General features: G+C 47.9%; 2 protein-coding genes across 13 annotated transcripts in view; both read right to left on the reverse strand.

The window, feature by feature from the left end:
* sif (guanine nucleotide exchange factor still life) overlaps positions 1-2,300 on the reverse strand; it is a 214,516-nt gene extending 212,216 nt beyond the window's left edge. For all 7 annotated transcript variants that reach the window (XM_089570560.1, XM_089570559.1, XM_089570562.1 and 4 more), the window contains exon 1: positions 992-2,300. The gene's annotated coding sequence lies outside the window, so the exon portion shown is untranslated. The remainder of the gene's footprint in view (positions 1-991) is intronic.
* On the reverse strand, positions 2,297-23,561 carry SCAR (wiskott-Aldrich syndrome protein family member 3 SCAR). Of its 6 annotated transcripts, XR_016288688.1 has the most exons (10): positions 23,359-23,561; positions 21,249-21,372; positions 17,667-17,871; positions 17,225-17,378; positions 16,136-16,250; positions 15,308-15,334; positions 13,757-14,729; positions 12,596-12,782; positions 11,132-11,175; positions 2,297-5,112 (listed from the first exon to the last, which is right to left on the reverse strand). XR_016288688.1 is itself a non-coding variant. In XM_089570564.1 (9 exons), the coding sequence occupies exons 2-8, from the start codon at positions 21,333-21,335 to the stop codon at positions 12,610-12,612; spliced, it is 1,734 nt and encodes a 577-aa protein (XP_089426690.1). In that variant the 5' UTR covers positions 21,336-21,372; positions 23,359-23,561; the 3' UTR covers positions 2,297-5,112; positions 12,596-12,609. The 6 variants fall into 6 exon arrangements, 5 of the variants coding, with proteins under 5 accessions (XP_089426690.1, XP_089426692.1, XP_089426691.1 ...); XM_089570564.1 differs by lacking the exon at positions 11,132-11,175; XM_089570566.1 differs by lacking the exons at positions 11,132-11,175; positions 23,359-23,561 and adding an exon at positions 22,321-23,327.
* Positions 23,562-23,572: the final 11 nt, after the last annotated feature.

Consider the following 23,572-nt stretch of genomic DNA (forward strand, 5'->3'; position numbering starts at 1 on the left):
CCGCTTACCGACGGTTCCCAACTCAAGCAGACACCAAGCGATAGCCGCTACCTCAGATTCGCTTCGAAGTTCCTCCCGTCCCCAACTGCTCGAAATCGACGACGTCTGCGACGGTCAAGTTGTTCTAAGAAAGGCCCGAGTGTTTCGCCAGAGTGCCTCACGCCATTTCCGTGCACCCGGTCCGCACACAAAACAGTCTAGACATCGCAGACGCGCCCGGAGTGGCCGCCAAAGCGCGACTTGGGATCTGCGGCTGTCGCCTTCACTGATCAGAAGGCATGTGCCGCTCTCTCGCGAAGGCACGGCGGTGGAAAAGAAAGAAAGGCCGCCGTCTCGCCAAGTGCGTTTTACGGTGCGGAGCCATTGGCAGAGAAAAAGACCGCAGTGGCGACACGCGGCAGCACCGACGTCGATACCGCACAATTTGCCACCTCACAAAAACCTCTGTTCGCCGACAAGTTTCCTTCAAAAGATGGGCAGGAGTAAGACCGCGGCGCCCGGAAGGTCGAACTGACCACCGCTGACTCGACCCGGCGGTGTCTCTGCGGCGGCGAACCGGCGGCGCAGGCCACTGAACTGCATGCAGACGTGCTCTCTCGCGGCGTGGTACGATGCGACCCGCTAGGCCTACTTTGCGTAACGTTTCTCCGCGCGCGATGAAGAAATATTCTGCCACGGCGGTTGAACAAACAGACGAATAAAGGGCAACAGACTGCCGTTATCGTACCAACTAGGTAGTACAGTGTGGGCACCACCGCGCGGAACGTTTCTGGCAGGTCCGGTTCGGCATCGGTCGGGAGTAACATGACAGACGAAACGTCGGCCGTGGCAGACACCGGGGAGTGCGCGCGCGTGCCCGCGGCGGCGCCGATTTGATCTCGGGCCTCCCGCGAGAGACTCCGGACGCGTGTTCGACTTCAAAGCCGCCGGTTCGTCGGCGGACTGGGTCCGGGCGGCGCGGTCGTCGGCCTGCCGGCGCGGCGTGACTCACCTTTGCTTGCCGTCGGTCGCCGGGAACAGTGCTGGGGTCGCGGCCCTCATCGAGCCGAACGGGGCCGAGCGGAGCGCGCTCCCCGGCCCGTGCGCCGCATCGGCGACCGTCGCCCACACTGCAGCAGCAGCCAGCGAGCTAGCAGCTCCTCGTCCCGAGGAAACCGCGCTGGTCTTCCTCGGAAAAAGCGCGCCGCCGCCGCTAAGTTTCCATCACGGGGGGCCCCCCGTTCTCGGAGCTAGAGGAAAGGGCCCGCGCTAAGATGCCGGGGCTGCTCGCGATCAGCTTCCCGCGATCCCCCAAGGCACGCCGGCACAGTGCGCCTGCGCCCCGCCGTGCTCTCGTTGCCCGGGCAACCAGCATCGGCCTCCGACCAAATCAATACGCCCGTAGACTACTTTCAATCGCGCGCAGGACGCTGGGCCGCCCTTTCCTCAATGAAACGACGGCGGCTCTTGCAGAAAGACCAGCGGCATTCGCTGCGTCACCGACGGACACCTGTTCAGGGCGCGACATCGCTCTTTGGCCACGACGGACTCCCGTTAGGAGCGTCCAGAGCAGACCGAGGAAGGCGCCGCAGACGCGATGGCACCCAGCGTCCCTCGTCATGGTTGGCCATCCCGCAGTGAGTATACACGATGAGATCCGCTATCGGCGAGTCCTAGCGAATGTAAGCGCTTCGCAACGCTGGCGGGGGCTAGCATCGTGTGTGATAGCGCTTCCCGCGAATAAAACGAAACACGGACTTCCAGCGTGCACTTCTTTATCCATCTCTTTATTTGTTATCTATACAAAAGTGCCCAAATTACGGCACGTGACACGGACTCACAAAGGTAAAGCTTGCCTCGGGCTTGAAAACCAAAGCATGTAGAAAACACTTACATAGCTATGTATATATATATAATCTTCATATCTTCATATTTATAATTATTTATATATTTATATATATGTATAAAATAAAACAGTATTTTCTTCTATCATCAGGGGCTTGACACATACAACCGATCTAGGCAAATTAGTGAAAACAAAGGAAAAGGGTGGGGAGGGGGTACAGGGTTCGATCAGTCAGTCTTCGGCTTATACAATGCTAATTGCCCACAAGCAGCACATAAACTAGTGTTGATGCACGATCTCAGGTATACAAATTGAGGTTTAGTCGTTTTTTTTTCTTTGTCCATGTGTGAAGTGGATATAGCAGACACTTATTCCTGCTCCAAAAATATAAAACTCTCACTGTTCTTCATGTATCTACAGGTTTCTATTTACAGAGTGCCCATACCAGGAGGACCACAGGCATCACCCCCCCCCCCCCCCCCCCCCCCCCGTCATGCTGACCAGCCTACCGAAGATGACCATCCTCCTCCCTGCAAAAACCTGGATGGGCGTTCCTTGCACGACAACACATATCACATGGCAATGGCGCTGCATGCAAAAAAAAAAAAAAAAGAGAGAGAGAGAGCGATGGGCGGTGCTCGACGGTCTTGATCAAAGTCCCACCACATCACTGGCGAAGGTGAACACGTGGTTGTATCTTCAACTTCTGGAAACAGTTCGTGCTCGGCCTTCATCATACGCGCACCACACACCCCCCCGCATTAACATCGTTGTCACAGAGGCGACACAGCAGAGACTTCGGCGGACTACCAGCTTCCGACCAGTTAAGTATGCAAGTGCCCACACACCAAAACGCCGGAAAGGGCATTCCCAACGGCGTGGTGGGTTCGCTGTGTCTAAAAGGATGCCCGCTCTTATTGAAGCCAATCTTTCTTTTTTTTTGCCAGGTGAGCATTACGGCAAGCAACAAGGACTTTGCCAATCAAAACGCCCAAACCGGGCCGGTCAGTGGAATGCATGCAGCATGCAGAGGACTTTTAACTGAATGTGGGCAAAAGCTATTGCTCATTGCAAAAGCGTCAGCAGCTTCAAGCAGGTGTTCCAGACAAACAGCTGAGAGGCCAGGACTCAACATGTGCTCGGATTGTGCATAAAATGAAGAGCAGCCATTGCGGCTGGCCACCACGAATACCGAAACACCCTGAGAATGTGTTAATTGGTGCCGAATCGACACAATCACAGAAGCACTAGCATCAGCTCCCAAAGCGAGACAGCAGCGTACAGTGGGATTTGAGACGTTAGCCTGCTTGCAAACAGTAGGCACGAGCTCTTGAGCAATGGTAGTGTTATGGCCTGACCAAGACATCAGTGGCAGCTAGCTGATGATTCAGCGTTACCCACACAACACGATCACCTTTTGCCTTCCGACTTGAAAGTTGTGCATAAAAAAAAAAAGAAAAAGAGGCAAGACAGCTGTAAAACAATATTTCTTCCCGTTCTAAACTTCACCACCCATTCAAACTTCCTGCGTTCCCCGCCATTTTCTCTGCAGTTTGCAGGAAACAGTACCACATGAGCTGGAAAGCTTCCTGCTTAGTGCTCGATATCACGCTGTACCCAAGACTGTCAGTTCTGGTTAAAACTTTCAGATTGCTACCTTATTAACGAGCAGGGTATGGAACCAGAAATCTACAAGGTGCATTCAGCCAAAACCCAGAACACAATCGAAATTATATTTGGCAGGGGAAACTCGCATGCACTGCACTGAAGCTTTGGCACAGGGTATTGCGAAAAATTCAGAAAGGAAAAGAGAAAAGAAAGCGATAGAAGGGAAAGGGGAGACCCACAATACAAGAACAGGCCACACACAATGTTTCTGCACAAGGGCAGGTGACGCTGCGGTTGAAAATTAAACACGCGAAAAAAGAAATGCCACTGGGTTGTAAAGTAGTCCCCAAGAGGTTCTAGGCTTTCAACTAAGAATGGAACAAGAAGGCCAAGGAACAAGTACACTGCTTTTGCAGCGCATCAATCATAGTTGAGCCCACTAACAACAGGTATAGCGATCAGTGAATGAAATGAATACAACTGGACTAATGCATAAAAACAAACTTGTGAGGTGCCACAATTAGCTCTAAATTCAAGCTGTTGCCCTTTTTTAGTCGCTCTATGCTGTAATGGAGAGCTGTACTTTGCATCCTGAAAACGTGCCTTGTTTTTCAGAACGAGCATTGTCGGGTGGTCTCATTTCCCCCCTAAAAGCTTGCACATTCATCTGATACAAGACAGTTGTAAGTGGGCCCAACTATAGCGTGACAAAATTATCAAAGCAGCTGACAGCTATCATTTAAACAGAAATAAAAAAGAATAAAATCACTGTGAGGCTACATAGAAGTGCCAGTCTGATATGGTGCGTGAGAACACAATGCCTGGTGAAGAAGATTGTACATTACATGTTTCACTTTGATTCATCATGTGAATCACCATCACGGCCAACAAACTAAAGATCCAAAGTAAGGCATGAAGACATGAAGACAGAATCAGCAGCTAAGATGAAATTTAAAAAGAGACCTAAAAGATGGCAACTCCAACTATCATTGGCAATGAGGAGAAAAATGATGCTGCAGTTAAAAGCACACAAATGGGTAAGGGCAGATTTTTGCACACTGCAGTAAGAGGGAAGTAGCAAATCTCCTGTGTTACGTAATATATTAAATGCTTAATTGTTAAAAAATAAATTGACATGATATTACTATGCAACATATTAAAAAGCATTTTGACAGACAGATATGAATGACGAAACACCGCACAGAGCCTTTGCAAAAGTAGTGAAGCTATGCAGCTTTCAAGAGACCAACACAGTGCAACCTTTTTTCCCCCCCAAGGCTTAAACTACACACCACTGTCGAAAGGTCCTAAGGTGAGATGCACCAATTATCCCCAACAGGCAATAAAAAATGGAGAAACGAAACATTAATCTGAGACAGGTTGATCGATCATGCTCTAGAGAGCTCCATGCTCACTAAATCTAGAATTAAAAAAAAAAAGCACAGCGGCAATGCAACATAAAAACCACTGCCTCGCACCAAGGCAGAGGGCGTTAACAGAATACTGAACAAATTATGCCACCCTTCGACCTGAGCAGCTTTTTGGTGAAGCAAGCGCACCTCAGGAAAAGACTTGTGGCCATACACCAGACTAGCAAATGCACAGGCAGACAACCTTCCTCCCATTAGCTGGGGTGGCCATGACTGGGAGCCCACAGCAGCGTGATGACGACAAAGCAGCTGCAAGGAAGCCAACAAGGAAAGGGAAAAAAAAGGAATGATGTTATTAGCAGACTTATGCCCCCGTTACGCTGGAAAGTTTCACTATACTTTCAACAAAATGTCGACCAGTTGGCAACAGCAATTAGCAACTCCCAAGTGGGAATATTCAATGCCTTGAGATTCAATTTGATTTGCTTTATTGGGGGTTAACGTCCCAAAGCGACTCAGGCTATGAGGGACGCCGTAGTGAAGGGCTCCGAAAATTTCGACCACCTAGGATTCTTGTAACGTGCACTGACATCGCACAGTACACGGGCCTCAAATAGAACAAATAGCATAGATTCAAATAGCATTCACGAGGCTTATGCAAATATTTGATAACTTAAAATATTTGGTCACACAGCCAAGTATTTGATATTCGCTTCGATCTGAAAGTATCGTACTCGAAATCTTTAAGTGTTCGTCTCAGATGAGTAATATTTCCGAAATGCTTGCTTCACACGGTCTCGGTTTAACTACTTCCTGCGTGATGCCATCGCGGCATGAGCGTATAGCTAAAAAACTGAAGTTTCACTTGTCATCGAGGACAGATGTAAGGATGCAATGCTTTGCAGCACCAGCAATGCACTGCCTAGGATGAACAATAAATGGTGCTAACCGCAATCTTGAAATTGGTTTGGTCCAGCTCAGGCCACACAACACCTCAAAGCATATTTGCCGCTGGCCTCATTAAAGCGTAGTGCGAACCATTGTCACACACGCTCAGCACTCAACGACACAGAAGTGTAGCCAAACATTCAAATGCAGAAAGGTGGCTAAGTCACACATACCCAAGCATCAAGGACGCAATCCTGGAAGCTTACCGAGTCAAACTGAGCCTCGTTGTGAGGTCTTATCCATGCAATCACAATTAAGACGAGCAGTCAGAGGCAAGTGGCCATTAAAAGCTATAAAACATCGCAACTTCCATGCCTTCCACTCGCATGGGGTCTGCTTGACTAAGTGGCAAAGAGAATTGTTAAAGGACTTGTAGGTTCGGATCTCGGCACAACTCATTCTCGGTAGGTTACCAAAAAAACGGAGTATGCTCTCGTGCTACCACTGGGAAAGCGACCGCAGGCACTAACAAGCTGGGTATATGGCGTGCAGTCCGAATTTTCATCAGCGAAACCAATTTGTATATGAACTGATTATTTTATTTCTTGGGTTCTTTCTTCTTTTTTTTTTTAAACATGGGGTTCCCCAAATCATGGCAGTAATGGGCAGCGGCACAGGAAGCTAGTACCCACGCCTTGGCCGGACCTACCTCAGACGCACAAATAAATCGGCTCTGTGTGTAGGCCAGCTCATCCAATTCTGCATCGGCATTTTTGCAAAATATCGACATATTTTTAATGTAGAACTGCACGAATCATGGCAGGAATGGGGACTGACATGAGATGTGGAATACCCGCAGCTCTCTTCAACCTGCCCAGACCTCACCAGCAGGTAGGCTCCTCATGTACGTCAACTTCCTCAATTTTGGATGGCCATATTTACAAAAGGTCAATAGTTTCAATGAGTGCAACAAAACTTCATGAATTAACTTTCTTTTTTTATGTAATGACCTTGTGTGCCAAACGTATTTAAATTATTCATTTTAAAATTATTTGAAGAAAAAAAAGTTAACTTCAAACAAAAAAAAAATATTCGAACAAGCCACCACTGAATGAGTTTGTGGGGGTGCTTCATCCTTCAAACCGAATGCTCATTCTTCAACCTATATAGAAATGATTGAACAGCGCTAAGATACGTTAAAGAGAACACTGACATATGCACTGGCACAAAGGATGGGGGAATGGAGACAAAAAGTGGAAAGTGCCCAATGTAGAAGAAATGAATTCAACATTCCGGAAGCCATCGGGCACTTTCCTTTCTGCCTTTTGCCCCCAATACCCCCTATTTATGTCAGCATATATGTGTCTGTTCATCTCTTTCGTACCGTACGTTAGCACTGTTCAGCCGTTTCCATCAACAAGTACCAACCAGCACGACTAAGCCCTCTTCTTGAATTCAACCTGCATCCACATTTATAAAAGTATGCAATCATGATCTTTACACCATTAAGGCAGAGGACATTAACATGTGCATTTGATGCCCCAGCTGTTAATAGCCGCAAAAACTAGCAACTCTGCAGGTTGTCACAAAAAGCAATCATAGACAAGCTTTGATAACACCGTATTTATGATAGCACCGTATTTACACGAACATAACGTGTTTTCTACAGTTCACTGGTTTCAGAACACATCTCACAATCTATTCGAAACCAAGGTGCGAACATACATGGTCTCACTGCTGAGGATAGCTACAGCAACTTTCACCACGACTAGCTAGATATCAGGCGAAGCCATATATTCAACAATTATGGGGCCACACGGCACGCACAGGGCAAGTAGGGGATAGCCACTGATGAGGAAAGAAGGTGGCACAGGCCACTGGGAAATATAAGGCAGAGAAAAAGTTTATGCAGTCGAGAAAGGAAAGACAGGCAAACGGTCACAGGGCTAGTCCGCACGAAACGCAAAGCAAATGTGCCACAGCGGCGGCTGCTGCATGGGAGACTGCATGCTTCGAGGAGGGACGCGGCTCTGAAATTGTAAAAAATGGCCATAAAGTTGGTTTTTGTTGAAAATTTTAACATTCGCTTGTATGTCTCATTTTTTTATGCTGTCCAAAAGTTTCACACTGCTGAAATCTATGGGAAGAACTCTAAAGAAATTGTTTCGTAAACAATGGAGGCTGTACAAAAGGCTCGAACAATGGGCATTTTTCGCCATTAGAGTTTTCTGCGTACTGAGCTTGCAGAGCAGATTTTTATCTAATTGGGCCGTTTATTCCATTGCACTCCTACGAGCACAGTGCAGGTGATGACATGTTTTTGTTTTTAAAATTTGTTAATTCTAAACTTCTCTTATGCGATCTCCTTTTCACCTACCCATGTCAACGGACACCAATTCAAAAAAAATTTAAAAACCAAAAATTGTGCTTTGCAAAAAGAGAATTCTAAGAATGCCCTGACCAGTAGCACGCCACTAGGAAAGCAATGAATGCTGAGAACCAGCTTTTTGCCCCATTTTCTTAACTCTACAGCCTTTTCACATCGTTTTCCAAAATAAACGTTAGAAAACAATTTTCTGGACATGTAACAGTAAGCTTTTGCAAGAGCAGTCACAAAATTATTTCTGATATGCTCAATAAAAATCCATGTAAATGCATCAAGAAATAAAAAAATGTTTTGCCGAAAGCCGCGTCCCCCCCTTAATGCATCGGAGGATTTGCTGCGCTCGGTATGGTGCGGATAGGTGCTCCCTCGCAAAGATTGTAAATGTATCCATTGCTTCAAAATTTTAGAGCGCAGCTCTTAGACACCCGTTCCTGGCTTGCGTGGTAGCGGCAGCAGCATAACCGGCAGAGCTACGGCAAACCAGGTACCCCCCTCGCAGCTCCTCCATTTCAGGCGGCACACGTTAGAGGGTTCGTGACAAACAGTGCGCTGCTTTGCACCAGTAAGGCAATTCCTTGTGCAATGATTGTCGAGCAGGTGCGTGGCTGATTATGCTCAAATCAGCATAAGGTCTACCGCAGAACTGCTAGTTGCAGCCTGAGTCAGCCATGAGTCAGCAGCAAACATCAACCAGCAAAAACATGGGTGTCTATGAGGGCCGCCGTTTGTGGAGTCCGCATTGTTTACCACGGGAAGAGGCACGCGCTGCCCTGAATGTGAGCGTGTCTCGTGGCCCACTCTAAATGAAGACGCGCACTTTGTGGCTTCAGCAATCATCCTTGAAGCAATAAAACAAGCACTCTCTCGGGGGGGATGCACAATACGGACAGTAGAGACACCTGGGACACCCTGATGCACAGCTCGGACCCTGAGCTCGTCCCGCAGAGAGCAGCAAACACAGGAGAGGACACTGCAACTGGGCAAGGGTTGCACCGCGCCGCTCTACACCGAGAAGCGTTCGTTCAGTGCGATAGTTGAGAGGCCTTGCGTGGCAAAGTGGCAAAAGCATTGTCCAAGTTTTCTGCCTCAATAGACTCAAATTTTGCATTAGGGAGTACTGTAATCATCGCTCAGTTTTTTGCGTGCCATGTGTGTTTTTTTCACGCCCATGGCCGTAGCTGGCTGGAACAGGCAGAGATCGTGTTAAAAACCGTTATACCGGGAAATTTTTACATACTTTTGGTTTAAAAACTGCAAGAGATATGTCAGCGTGGTCTGTGCAGGTGGATTTAGCCGCAAGGGAGACATTACGCACATGATAGAGCTCAATAATTAGATAATTAACTGAGACTACCTAATATACTCTCTTCTTTTCAATTTTAGGGGGCAAGGTTTATAGTGAGATTGAAGACCATCGAAAGTTACCGTTATTAAAATTTTTTTTCACAGCAGTGCACTTCAAGAAATTGAACATCAAAAATATGCATTTGAAAGATTGCTGAGTTGGCTTTCCCACACCACATTGCATAATTATAAAATGGCATCACACAGCCGAAACTAACCTAACTTTTTCTATATTATCAAACAAAAAAAATTGGTTTTTGATTGTTTTTTCTTTTTAAGGAAAGGAAATGGCACAGTAATTGTCTCACATCTTGGTGGACACCAGAACTGCACATTGAGGGAAGGGAGGAAGGTGGGAGCGAAAGAATAAAGAGACAAAGAGGTGCGGTAGTGGAGGGCTCCGGAATAACTTATACCACCCAGAGATCTTTTACGACAGTGCACAGCACACAGGCACCTTTTGCATTTCTACTCCATCGAAACGCAGCCGCTGCGGCTGGGTTCGAACCCGGTTACTCCGGCTCAGTAGCCGAGCGCCCCGACTTAACTACTGCGCCACCACGGCGAGTATCAAACACACCAATAGTGCCTGTTTTTGAAGCATTAAAACTGCACAAGACGCCAGTTTATAAATATGCAATGCGGGAAGGCCAGCTTAACGCACTTTCAAATGTGTATTTTTAGTGTTCTATATTTTGAACGACATACAGCAGAATCTCGATGCTATCCCAGTTCACATGAATTTCAGGACAGTACGAATCTGTAAAATGCCCTCGCCAGAGCACACTGTGTGCAATGAGCAGAAAATTCAGATGTTATGAACAGCCTCCACCACACTCTAGATGACACGAACGCGGAAACCGTGACCGTACGCTAGTGATGCAAAACTATCAATAGTACTATCGATACTATCAATAGTTGAGTCAATATCGAACTATCGATGGTAAAAAAGACTAACTATCGATAGTACTATCGATAGTAATATCAATAGTACTAACGATAGTACTATCGATAGTACCATCAATAGTACTATCGGTAGTTCTATCGATAGTACTATCGATAGCCGTATCGATACTACTTGGGACATCAAGCCACTAGAGACCATCAAACCAATCAGGTATCGCAAATGTTTTGGTTATATCGCTGGCCAACAAATGCATAATATCAATATTGTTGCTATCAATAATGTTACCATCAACAGTTTCACTGTCGATATTCTTGCTATCGATAGCGGTTCTATCACTAGTAGTACTATCAATACCAACACTGCCGATAGTATTATCAATAGTCTACTATCGATAGTAGAATCGATAGTATTACTATCGATGGTAGACTATCGATAGTATATCGATAATTGCATTATCGATAGTTCTTTTATACTATTGATAGTTTCCAAAAAACTATCGATACTATCAATAGTCAATTTTCCGATTATAATGCCTGTACATTGTCGACGCCGGGGTCGCCAGTCGTGCGGTGCACACCGCTAGCAGCGAGTGGTGGCGCACACCCAGCACAGCCCTGATGTCGCGAGTCAGCCACAGCGCACGGCCATAGGTAAACCCTGTCAGCGGAAGCAGATAGGCGTAAATTCTGCATACGAATTTTGTTCGTTTTGCATAATATGAGTATTTCTTGCGACTTCTTGAGATTCATATGATTGGGAACCTACTGCAGCTAATGTAGGAAAATTTAAAAATCGGAGCTCACCTTCAATGTTGACAGCTTTATATCTCACAATTAAACCTTGCCCCCTAAAATGAAAAAATAAAATAATAAATTAGATAACTTTTGTTAATTTATCATCCAATTATGATTCATATCAGGAACATAATGCCCGCCTTGCTGTACAATCCAGCTGCAATAAACCACACCAAAATATCTCTCACAGTTTTTAAAATAAAAATCTGCAAAATTTTTTTTTAAGATCGCCTCATGTATTATTTTTTTTTCATTTTCCTGAGGCTGCAACGACTCTCATGTTATATTCGTGGTCACGTTATTATACGTGTAAATAGAGTATGTACCCGCTCAAGCAGTCAGCTCCGTCTGATCGCTTAGTCGAGCTTGTTTCTGCATGTGGCAGCAAGATGCACAGAAGCCTGAATGCTAGCAGAGGCCTCCCACAATCAGCCCTCAGACAGTATTAACTAGAACATGTTCCTACCTCCCCGTGCTAACCCCGTTTGCAGGCAGAGTAGGGAGTGCAAATCAGTCTGCAAAGAGCTTTTCTTTTTTTCTACAAAAAAAATCTTTGCAGTTAGCTCTTTCCTCACCACGATAAAAAAATGAGCAATATAAAGTGTTTTAAAATAAGAATTATCTCTTCAAGAAGGGCTAAATGCACTGCACATTGTATTATATCAAACTTTAGCTTATTGGTTATACTTCTGAAAAAAAAAACACCACAGTTGTGCATGCAGGAGAGATCGAAAACTTGATCAAACAAATACTTTTGATCAAACAAATTCTCCGTTTCTCGGTTCTTACTGTTTCACCATCTTCGCATTCTCATTCCGGACCCATCGTCCTGCGGGCGCAGCAGCGTGTTCGCTTTCCCGTTTAAGACTTTGTCCCACCCCGTGCGTTCATCGGCGACATTGCCGAGGGCAGCACAGCCAGGCCAATCTCGTGAAAGCGGTCGCCGCCTGTCATCCGTGCACATGTCGCACGGCGAAACATAGTCATGAGGAGCAACCCACCGCGGTGGCTCAGTGGTTACGACGCTCGGCTGCTGACCCGAAAGACGTGGGTTCGATCCCGGCTGCGGCGGCTGAATTTCGATGAGGGCGAAATTGTAGAGGTCCGTGTACTGTGCGATGTGAGTGCACGTTAAAGAACCCCAGGTGGTCGAAATTTCCGGAGCCCTTCACTACCCTCATAGTCTGAGTCGCTTTGGGACGATAAACCTCAATAAACCAATAAACCAGAGTCATGAGGAGCTTTAGAATGAGTGCAATAGAACTTGCCGCTTCCTCCAGCATACTGGCAATAAGTTTGTGATTTTTTCAGTGAAATTTGATTTTCCGGACTGCCCAATTTTTCGGTCGTTTTCGCGGTCCCTAGAGAGTCCAAAAAATCGGTCGTCGGCTGTATATATGCAGCAGTGTGAGGGGACTAGAGTCTCTAACTGCCATAACCAAAAGGCCCACAAAGAGGTGAGAAACCACTAACCTCACTGTGCTCATTCAGCACTCTGTCTCATTGTCCCAGTCGCTGTCGTATTCACTGTCCGAGCCCGACTCAGAGTCTGACACCTCGATGGCCACCCTCCGGGCCAAGATGGAAGCCACGTCATGAGGCTGTGCCGCCTTCTCCACCTGCTTCTGCTTGAAGTCCTCCACTCGTCGCAGTTTAATGCCTGCAAAAGAAGGCCGTGCCTCATGCTTCTGCCAACTCACGCACTGGCTGTAGAAAAGTTGCACTTTAATACCAGCTGCAGCTGCCCCATAGTGCAAAGTAAGAAATACATAGGCAGTGGGGCCTTTGAAGATCAAATAGGGCGCTTAGGGGAGGCGCGGGTCTTGATATGAACCTTTTTATTATTAAAGATACCATAATGAAATTACGTGTGTGCATGCGTTGCTTCCCATTTTCAAAAATATAATTAGTTTCAGTATATCTCAATTAGTTTCCATATTACTGAAAAATAACTGAAGCCCAATTAGTTAAATACTTACAGGTCAGCAAGACGCTCTCTTTCTTCATTGTTTGGTTTCGATTGAAATGGGAGTGCAGCCAAAGACCTCCCATCTGGAGCTATGCTAACAAGGGCGTCTGCAGAACTTTTTTCAGGGGGGGAGGGGGGGGGGGGGGGGGGGGGCAGAACCCCGATGGCCGGGGATGGGGGTAGTTAGCACCAAAAAGGCAAGTGTTAAACGCATCTCTCAAGTTATTACCAATTTTTTTACAATAAAGGTGCACTCATCAAAAGGGTAAATATAGCATAAGCAGAATCATAACCAAAGGGCCTGCGCTGCAAATGTTAATGTTTCACTCCAAAAAAGTGCCAGTGCAACCAATGTGGTTGGCACAGATACTGGTTGCCAGCCATTTTCAGTGGCCAGTGGAAGCACTGAGATGATGTGCTTGTCATAAACAGCATGCAACCAAAATGCATGCTTGATGCTAAATATAGACATGAAATGTCATGGCCAATCTGCAAACAGCAAGTGTGTTGTGGACCTGGGTACGCAAATGTAGTGCAGTGCAGCAACGACATTAGCTTTAACATCATAACCTTTTCAAAATGGCTGCACTCGGACAAAACCAAAATGGTACCAGACAGAATGTAAAACATCAACGCAACAGTGGTACAACAGGTCAGCTACACACCTTCTCGGATGGCTGCCAGGAGGTCACTCCTAGCATCAGTTGGCGGTGCAGCGGCCACTCCTTTCACAGGGGCAGCCCTCTCCTCCTTCTGCACGGTTCCTTTGCTCGAGCCAGAGCTTTCGGACTCAGCCAGCATGCCGTTGGAGAGACCACCATTGACCATGGCTGCCGGAGGTGCCGCCGCCGTCGTCCCATTTGCCGGAGGCAGAGGTGGTGGCGGAGGTGGCGGTGCCGCAGCCACACCCGCTGCTGGCACTGCAGAGGTGTCCATTGCCGCATCCGGTGCTGGTGGCGGCGGGGGCAGTTCCATGCTGTCGGCCGCTCCATTGTCCACGCTTGTTTGGTGCACCGGAGGGGGTGGTGCCTCTGCAGTGCTGGGAACGGTCGGACCTCCGGTGGACGCCTCGGGAGGTGGTGGCGGCGGCGGAAGGGTCTCCCTCTGGCTCGTTGTTCGGTGACGACTGGCTCCACTTGACGGGGTACCCCCCGTGATGCTAGGTGAAGAGGTGCCGCTGGAGCCGGAACCAGTCGTTGTGGGTGGCGCCGGTGGCGGCTGGCTGGGGCGCGGCCTGCGCGACGGCGTCCCGTTTCCGTTGGCAGGTGATGGCGCAGCAGGTTGCTCCACATAAGGTGGCGGCGGAGGGTAGTGGTTTGGCGACTGGGGCGGGACGTGCTCCGAGTAGGCGGGCGGTGGCGGTGGATAGTGGGCGCCGGGGGCGAGCTCGAGGCTGCTTGGCCGCACCGGTCCGTCGGGCAGAGTGGTGGCTGGCGCCTGCGGCTGCTGCACGGGAATGTGCTGTGGCATGGGCATGGTGCCCTGCGCAGACACCCTGTTGGCGTACAGAGTGGTCCCGTAAATGGGTGTGTGGTCCAGGAATTCCTGTGTGGTGGCCAGCTGCCGATAGCGCTCCCGGGTGTTGTGGGGCTGCCGCACTTTCTTGTGCTTCTTTCCTTCAGGCCTCACTCGGTTGGGCTGTCGCAAGGATGGAAAAAGTCACAGTGAGATTGATGGCAACTGACAAAGTCATCATAAGCAAAGAAGCCCTTCACCACAACGTAACTAAAACTGTATTAACTTTATGCAACAGTTACAATGTCAGTTTTTGGAACATGCACAGATAACGCAAACTTGCACTGGGCTCCTTCAATCCACTGCTACCTGTTAGTACTGGTCATTACAGCTGCCTCCAAAAAATGTCATGCAACATGCATAGTATTGTTTTCCAGACAATAATCAGTTCTTTCAAGCAAAATATACACCACTAAAACCATAAAGTTTACCCCGCATTTCCGAAAAATGCTTCACAAAACCAGGGGCCAATAATTCATATTTCAGGCAAAGAGCGCACGTACACGTGACAAATGAAAGCAATCAACATTGCTTGCCCTTCACATAACCGAGCTCCGAACAACAAGGCAACGCTCCACACAAGCAAACTGGAAAACCATTCACATCCCCTAATCCCAGCCGGGCTTCTGACGCACCTCATTTTCCCCAAGCATCAAAGCTAAAGCAGCAAAAGACTCGTGCAGGCAGTGGGCAGCACTCACCTCAGCTCCATCCTTGGAGTGTATCAGCTGTGATGACAAGCAGAGGGCCAAGCCAGAAAACAAAGCACAGCAAAACAAAAAGGTGTTGAGTACAGGGAGCTGGCAAAGCATTTCTGAAGCACAACACTGAACTCGGTATTTGGAATGAAGGCAGGCCTAACATGCTTCACAGCTCTCAGGTAAAGTTAGCGTTAAAACTGGCAAGCTTTCACACACACACAAGCGCACACACTAAAGTTAAGCAGAAACTTCTTTCAAACTTAGTTTGTTAACTGTGGTACACAAAGATTACTGCCAGCTTTACAGTCTCTCAAAAGGGCATAGAAAGTTACACAAAAAAAACTCATAAAATAGATTTCAAAAATCAATAACACAGACATGCCCAAGGAGGGGGGGACGGGGTCATGGTGGCCCCATTCCCTACTAAAGGGGTCACTAAAATGGCAAGAGAGAGCAACGGAGGCACAGTTCCAGAAAGTTCAGCCCCCTCAGTGAAGCCACACTCAAGGCCACATTCAAGATGATTTGCATGCCAAAGGTATCACATTTTAGAAGCTGGTCCATATCTGCTTTCAGCTTCCCCATTTTTCCAGCATGCAACTGTTGCCATGTTCGCTAATCAATGTTTCCAGTATTTAGTATTGTTTCTAGTAGAGTATTTAGTATTAGTATGTGTCTAATGTGGGGACCAATGTTCCCCAGTTCAAAAGCATGATGAGAGATATCTGTAGCCTTTCCATATCGATGAGCGAATAAAAAGCTTTGCCCCACCAGAGCAGCCTCTCAGTATAAAATGGAACTTTACCCTTTAACAAAACGAGCACTCACCTTCTTGCCTCTGTCAAGCATTATCCTTTCCGTGTCCTTCAGCATCTCCCGCCTCCACAGCTCAAAGAAGTAGCCGGGATCAGTGTACGACTTCAGGCCATCTTTACCATCATCCCTACACAGGTTGAGCAAAGTACATGTTAGGCCAACATCCCAAGTAACAAATGAGAGCAAAAATCCAACAAAAAACTAACTTATGACCAACATGACTCTCGACGACAGCATCCTGAATTTTGCTGAGAAGATCAAAAGCATTTAGAGACCTGATGCTTAAAGGGACCCTGAAACACCTTTAGCGGAAAGAAAGCTGCTTCTCTGCAGGTAACCATTTGTTCTTGGCATTGCTAGTGAGCAGGAAGTTAAAGAGGTATGCCAGATGTAGTACATGCAATATCCACAGAGCTCATTGCTGTCATTTCTTACACTTAAGACAATGCATCTTCTCTTTAAGAAAGTGATCTGGCCCTGCCCCCAGCATATCATACTTCAGGACGCAAACAAAAGTCGCCCTAGTTTCCCTTGTACCAGTAAACACCCAACTACTACTACAACTGAGAGGACACCTTTAAAGATAAACAAGCCACTTAGTGCCCTCTCACAGCCAGGGCAGCAATCTGGTTCAGTTCTAGCAACAAACACTTCTATCAGTTGGCATACAGAGACAAGAGTGTTGCAAAGCTAGACTTTCAATCAAGTCCTTTATCTTTCTTAGAAGCACTGATGGTGCGCGTGGTACACAAAGCCTTGGAGTGGTTCTCTGGCCCCCGCTTGTGTCAGCCTTGTCAGAGTTTGCACCAAGTCGTTATAATTACTTCGTCTTGTCTTTTACCAACACCCAGCCCGATACTACTCGGCAAACCCCATCCTGACGTCACAAAAACCGTTATGGATTGCAAGAGACGGCAGGAAACACAGGAAAGAGCTGAATAAAGTGCCTTTAGCTTTTTTTTTTTTTCCACGCTATTAAGACCACAAACCCAAACTTAGCAGAGCAAAGCTAAACGAAGTCAAGCAGAGCAAAAATAAATGAAGTCCAACAGCATTTTTTCTATTTGGCCTATGAAAGTCGCCAGCTGCAAACCACAGTACCTGTAAGGGTTTAGCTTGTCCAAAGGTGGCGGCTTATCACATGCCTGGTACATTTCGAGCATTCCTGCAGGCATAGTGGTCCGAGTGACCACTTGCTGGTCATACACTATGGAGCTGCGGAAGGCCTTGCGCATGTGGATGTCTTGTAGGGACACTGCAGAGCAAACAAACACATGACTGAGAGAAATTCCCCAGCCAAAAAAGGGCAGAGAACATCCGTGAAATGTGCACTTCGGAGAGAGACGCTGAAGAAAAGTGGCACTGCACAAGGAAGCAGGCGAATGGTATCATAAGAGTGGCAGTTAGAAATGGCATGAGGATATGTTTCTGCTTCTGTTTCACTAGCTCTCCTTGACAACTACAGTTTCAGCAACTGTTTCCACAACGCGTACTGCGACTACACACAGAAGCAAGTTCAGCACATTGGAGTATGGCTACTGACCTTCTTCCACCGTGGAGTCCAACTGGGTGACCTTGAGAGCCAGCCGGTCGACCCTCTCCTGGAGGGCTGCCGCTCGGCTGACCAAAGCTGTGGCATCTTGAAACAGGGCCCCAAAAAGGTCATGTGCATGCTTGGACAGCGACGAGAGCTGCCGCACGACATTGGCCAGGGAGCCATTTGTTACACATTCGAGCTCACTAGGAACCTGGAGAGATAAAAAAAAGGCGCACAGCAAAAATACGAAACATGAGACATCAGTAAGTGCTGGTGTTTCAAAAAAGAAATAAAAATAACATCGCCCAGTCCATACAGCTTAGGGACAATGGGCTTGAGACAACGTGAAATGCATCCTGAATCAATTTCTTTGAGGGTATCACTTCCATCGTGAGCCTACTAGCTGGAATACTGAAACTATAAGCAGCAAAAGTAACGAGTAGCACATTTCCTATCAACATCAATTTGATATCACTTGATGGTTTTGTGTGGAGGCGTGCATAAAAAAAAATGAACTTTTTTTTTTTTTTTCGAAACAGTCTTAAAGGGGTCGTGAAACGTTTTCCGAAAATTTTGAACGACGTGTGTATTTGGAATTCTGACCCTTCATTCAAAAGTATACCTTGGTTCGTTTCATCGTCTGGGTTGATTGAATAGCGAAAAAAACTAAATTTCGGTTTCCCAGCGCGCGTCCCCCTCAACTCACAGAAAACGTCATTTTAAGAAGCCAATCAGAGGCTTCTGTCGTCAACAAAACATGGCGGCTTAGCGAGGCCTGTTTAGCCATAGTTGACCGAGGTTACAGCACACATATTGACTCGAATGTGGCACTGTCGTCTGCTCAGAATGGAGTCTGCTAGCTGTCAAGCTGACATATGTGCGAAAACTTGGCCGGCGCGCTGCACCAGTCGCCGCTTGAGAACGGCCGCCTACTGCAAGCAGGGACACGGAGCGGCAAGCATCTTTGCGCGCTAGACTCATGCCCGGGCCACATCCGGTGTAACACTTTGCCACCGCACACCAGCGCCTGCGCGCTGCTTGGCTACTGAAGTTCGCACCAGAAAAGACAAAATAGCGATGTTATCAGTAAGACTGCGGGCTGTACTCGGGCGGCGACAAAGCATGCCTGCCCACGTAGCGCGCTTTCGGCAACGGCGCTGGACGCGGGCGCTGGACGCGGGCGCGCCGGGCGACGAACTGCACTGCTCTCTGGCTGCCCTGGTCGTCGCTAGGCCTGTTTCACACATCGAAGCCGCGGTGGACAGCGCTTCGGAAGTAGCCTGGGTTATAATAAAATGCCTGCTTTTGGCATCGCTTTACTGTCAACAGCATCGTCTCACAACAAAAAATATGGTCATTGTTGCGGTGCGCTCGGCAGCGGACGCCAGGCGCGCAAGCCAGACCGCAACGGCCGGGCAGCGGCAGCTGAGCGGCGGCTGTGGCAAGAAATTTGCTCGTATTACAGTTGCTGCTTCTACCAGCAACTCGGCATTATTCAACGATCCTCAAAAATGATCTATTTTATACACTTCTTGCTCCCACAGTTTATTATTTACTTGAATAAAAATCTTTACCTCATTTTTATGACGCCAGCGGACGGGATCCAAGCTTGCCGGCCGGCCTGCAGACTCGCTGTATTTTACATTCGCACCAGAAATGACAAAACAGCCATGCTATCAGAAAGGCTGCCTGTGATGTTCGAGCAGTGGCAGCATGCCGAGCTTTCTGCAACGACGCCGCCTGCGGACGCGCCGGGCGATGAACTGCGAGGCTGGCCGGCGGCCCTGGTCGTCGCTAAGCCTACCTGGTTTTGCATCGATACTATCGATACCGCAGCTGAGGGAGCTTGGGAACTGGTCAGCGCTGTAAAAGGTACTACTCTCGTCACCCCTTTAACTGTGAACCTGTCCCATAATAAAATAAAGATATGCTCGATTTCCGCGACGCCAGCGGAGCTAGCAAATGCCAGCTATGCGAGCGGCGACCAGGCAGTAAATAAAGCGGTCATGAGATGAAATTTGCTTGTATCGCCGAATTAAATACTGCCAGCAACTCGGCATCAGCCAACGATCCTCAAAAATGATTCATTTTTGGCATTCATCTATTCCAGGGCTTGTTATGAGCGTGAACAAATATAATACTAGCGTGTTTTTCTGACGCCGGCGGCCGGCATCCAGGCTGGCAGGATGGCCCCGAGAAACGCGCCCCCGCGTCATTATGATGCTGGCGCTCTGCGCGCTTGCATTCTGCCCCTTGTGAGTGCGACGCGCCGCGTGCGGCCTGTCATTGACATCGGTTGGGCGCAGGCGGCGAGCTGCTGTCAGTCGTTGTTACGCCGCTCGCAACGGCACGTCGCGCGCCCGGCAAGTAGCAGTCATGCCGAGAGCCCGTGACGTCTCTGCCTGCGGGAGCCCCGACCGTGAACCTCCGAACCCGGTCGTGGACTCGAGTCTTCATCTCTATCGCAAGGGGTGGGTTGACTCGCAGCCCCGTCTGCAAATTATGCCTAACCCTCTTCACGCTTCTGGAATATATTTTTCTGCAGGAAAGAAGAGAAGCGCGGAGCCGATGCGCGCCGCGATAGCTGACTCGTTCGTATCGAGTTCATGTAAACAGAGAGTCGTCGAGATGGACTGACCTTGCTCAGCTCGATTCTCTGACTCAAACCACCGCTGTCAAGGAACACCGCCTAGATAGGTTCACGTAAGCAAGGCTATATCGAACCGCTGATACTTAAGCCAAGGAGGATGGAGAAGCAGAACCGAAACCGAAACTGGTCCCAGGTCAGTGATTGATGTATGACCACGCGCTGCCGTTTAACAGTGTAATTACGCGTGCAAATAATGGGAAAACATTGTTTCACTTTCTGAATTTCTCATAAAGCTATTATTTTAGGGCAAACGAAAGTTGAAGATATCCGTACGTTTCTGAAGTTCTTAAAATGACGTAGTCGAGTAGTGCGTGTTCCACCCGACGGCGGCGCATGGTCGTTTCATGAGCACAAAAAGGCAGCGATTTCGAACGGGCTTTATTAAATGCAGACTCAATATTGAGTCGCAATATTTCGGAATCAGCATGTCTAATGTTTATGGAAGCAGTAAAAATTAAAACCGGGCAGCTTCATTTTCTTTTCACAACCCCTTTAATGGGGCCACACCTGCACACAGCTGATTTTACGACACTGGCTCCAGCAACAAAAATTGGTCTGGTTTAACGGGGTTTAATGTCCCAAATCGATTCAGGCTATAAGGGACACCGCAGTGGAGGGTGCCGGATAATTTCGCCAACGATGGGGCTCTTTAATGTGCACTGTCATTGCACAGTACATGGGCCTGTAGCATTTCACCTCTAAAGAAATGTGACCGCCTTGACCTGGGTCTTTCAGGTCAGATCAAAGAAAAATTGCCCCGTCACTATAACACTAGATACATGCTGAATGGCTGTCCCTTGGTGCATTATGGCTACTGCCCCCTAAAGCCCCCAAATACTCCATTACTGCAAGCACAGGTGTACATACAAGGGAGGCAGGCAGTACCCACCCCTTGTACATGAAGGAGAAGGGGAAAACGGGACGCCCTGACCACTCACCTGCACAGCAGGAGCCCCCCTTGCATCCAGGGGTAGAGTGCCCCGAGACACGTGCACTGGTTCTATCAGCCGCTGCACCAGCGGCATTGCTACTCGCCTGCCTCTGGCTGCTCAACCAGGAACACTGCACGGAGACGCACTTCCATGAGCACAAGGCCAGCACTCTAGCTTCCCAGGGAGGCTAGTTTTTCACCAGCAAAGTCCTCAAAACATAGCTTCCAATACGATATCAGACAGTGGATACTCGTCAACAAAATTACCTCCAACTGCAAAGCTGGACCTAATGAGACCCTGCACAAAGTATTTGACATAAAGGCATATTTAACGAAGGTTATACTTGCAGCTCAGCCAAGCTGCAAAACACTCCTTGAGAACATGACAAAAAAAAAAGTGACAAACTGAGGGCTAACAGGCACACTCCTGCCTTTGTAGCAGTCATAGTGGCCACTAAATAATACCTTAGGCACTTCAATTGTAGTATTACCTCCATGCCAGGATGTCACATCCTGCTTTCACAAGAAACAAGTACTGCTGTTGCAGGCGCACTGCCCAACCTGAACGAATAAAGCAACAGAAGAGTGACTCTGCGTACCAACTGAAATATTTACAATATGCCTGCAAGAATGCACAGGCCACTACACATACAGAGGAAGTCTACAGCGTTGGCTGACAGCATGCAATGTTTACAGGCACTGATGCGCATCTCTGTACAGCAGCTTTCTTTTTTTTATTTTCGTTAACCATCAGGTCTGCATAATAAACTGTGCTTGACATATTATAGCTTTGGTCCAAGTGAAGGTGGCGATAAACACCCATCAGCACCGTTCACATACAAGGAAGCGTTAAACCAAGTACGAAACAAACAATCAAGTATAAATGCCTGTATTATGGGCACAAAAGACACAATTTTTCCAGTCAACTAACCACAGCCCCTCCCATTCGCAATACTCAACAGTTCAGCAAACGACCACAAGTGCAGCTTGTAGCTGGCACCATGGTCAGGTTACTTGAGCGAAACAACGCGAGAAGCGAAATTCTAGTCCCTTTACCACCAGAAGCAGAAGAAACGCACTTGTTTACACATGAGTAGTCCCGCCCATGCCGAATCCGAGCGTAAACAACCTCGAATCAAGAAACGAGGACGCCATACGAGTTGCATTTATTCGTCCCCGAAAAAAAGAAGCTGAAGCCGTCAAATTTTCAAAGCGGAGCAAGGCGGCACAGGATGAGGAAGTCCGGAAAGGCAACGGGGCGACAGAACGATGATTGACCGCCGCGTTCCGCCCGCAGCGCCGAGCGCATCGTCGACGCCGGCATGCGTCAAAAGGCGCGGCTCGCATAGCAGCGATCACAATCTTCCCTCGACGACTACCCGAGCTCGGATGCGACATTTCGAAACCCCATAAGGAGGATCGCCGTGCCGTTCGTCACTAGGAATCTCGCGCGCGTGCCAAAAAAGAAACACGCACAAAAAATAAAAAGCTGCGCAAGCGGAAAAAGGAATGACCTCACCCACTTCGACAGAAGCGAACTGTGCATTCGTTTCTCCTCCAAGCACTGGGGCGATCGCGGCGCAGATCGCGATGCACCTCTCATCAGCAATATCGAAGCTGCTGTTTCACAATCAGTTAAGCCATACTACGATAACAACGCTGACATTCGGGAGGAGCGCGTAAGACAATGCGTTCGGATGCGATGAAATGCGAAAGCCAGGATGCACGGCCGGTCGTACTACGCTCGCTCCTAGCCACAGTGTAGCGGACGAAGATGTCCTGTACAAAGTTACACAGCGGTCCGCCGCATACTGGAGGGCCGAAAACAAAAGCTGGAAACTAGCACTGCTGCGTAACAACCCGAACAACACAAAAACCACAGTTTACACGTGTTTCCTCAGTTTAAACACGCAATAATTCCTCGGATTAAGCCTATGTATATACAGGAAGTTCGACGATTGGCTAAGGTGAGCCAGACAGAGCAAGAGTGGAAAAGAAATTTTAAGAGCCCGAAAGCTAATCTGAACAATTCGCGAGCGACTGCAAGTGTATTTAGAAAACGGGGCACACAAAACGCAAGAAAATTACGAATCAAACGACGGCATAAAATCGCTCACCTTTACATCTAAAATGTACGCTGCCACCTCGGTGAGAACTACTTGTTGCACGCGGCACTTTTGTCTTTTGATATGAACCTATTTGTTGCAAATATGTTAAGAATGCTTGGCGAAACGCTCTAAAAACTTCATTTCACTCGCCACCCAAGTACTCCTGGCACAACCTTCAGCACAAGATGGCGACCTAGATGACACTTCTTGTGATTCCTATTTT

The sequence above is a fragment of the Amblyomma mixtum genome, chromosome 2, assembly GCF_055824585.1.
Source record: "Amblyomma mixtum isolate Tamu chromosome 2, ASM5582458v1, whole genome shotgun sequence".
Lineage (NCBI taxonomy): Eukaryota > Metazoa > Arthropoda > Arachnida > Ixodida > Ixodidae > Amblyomma > Amblyomma mixtum.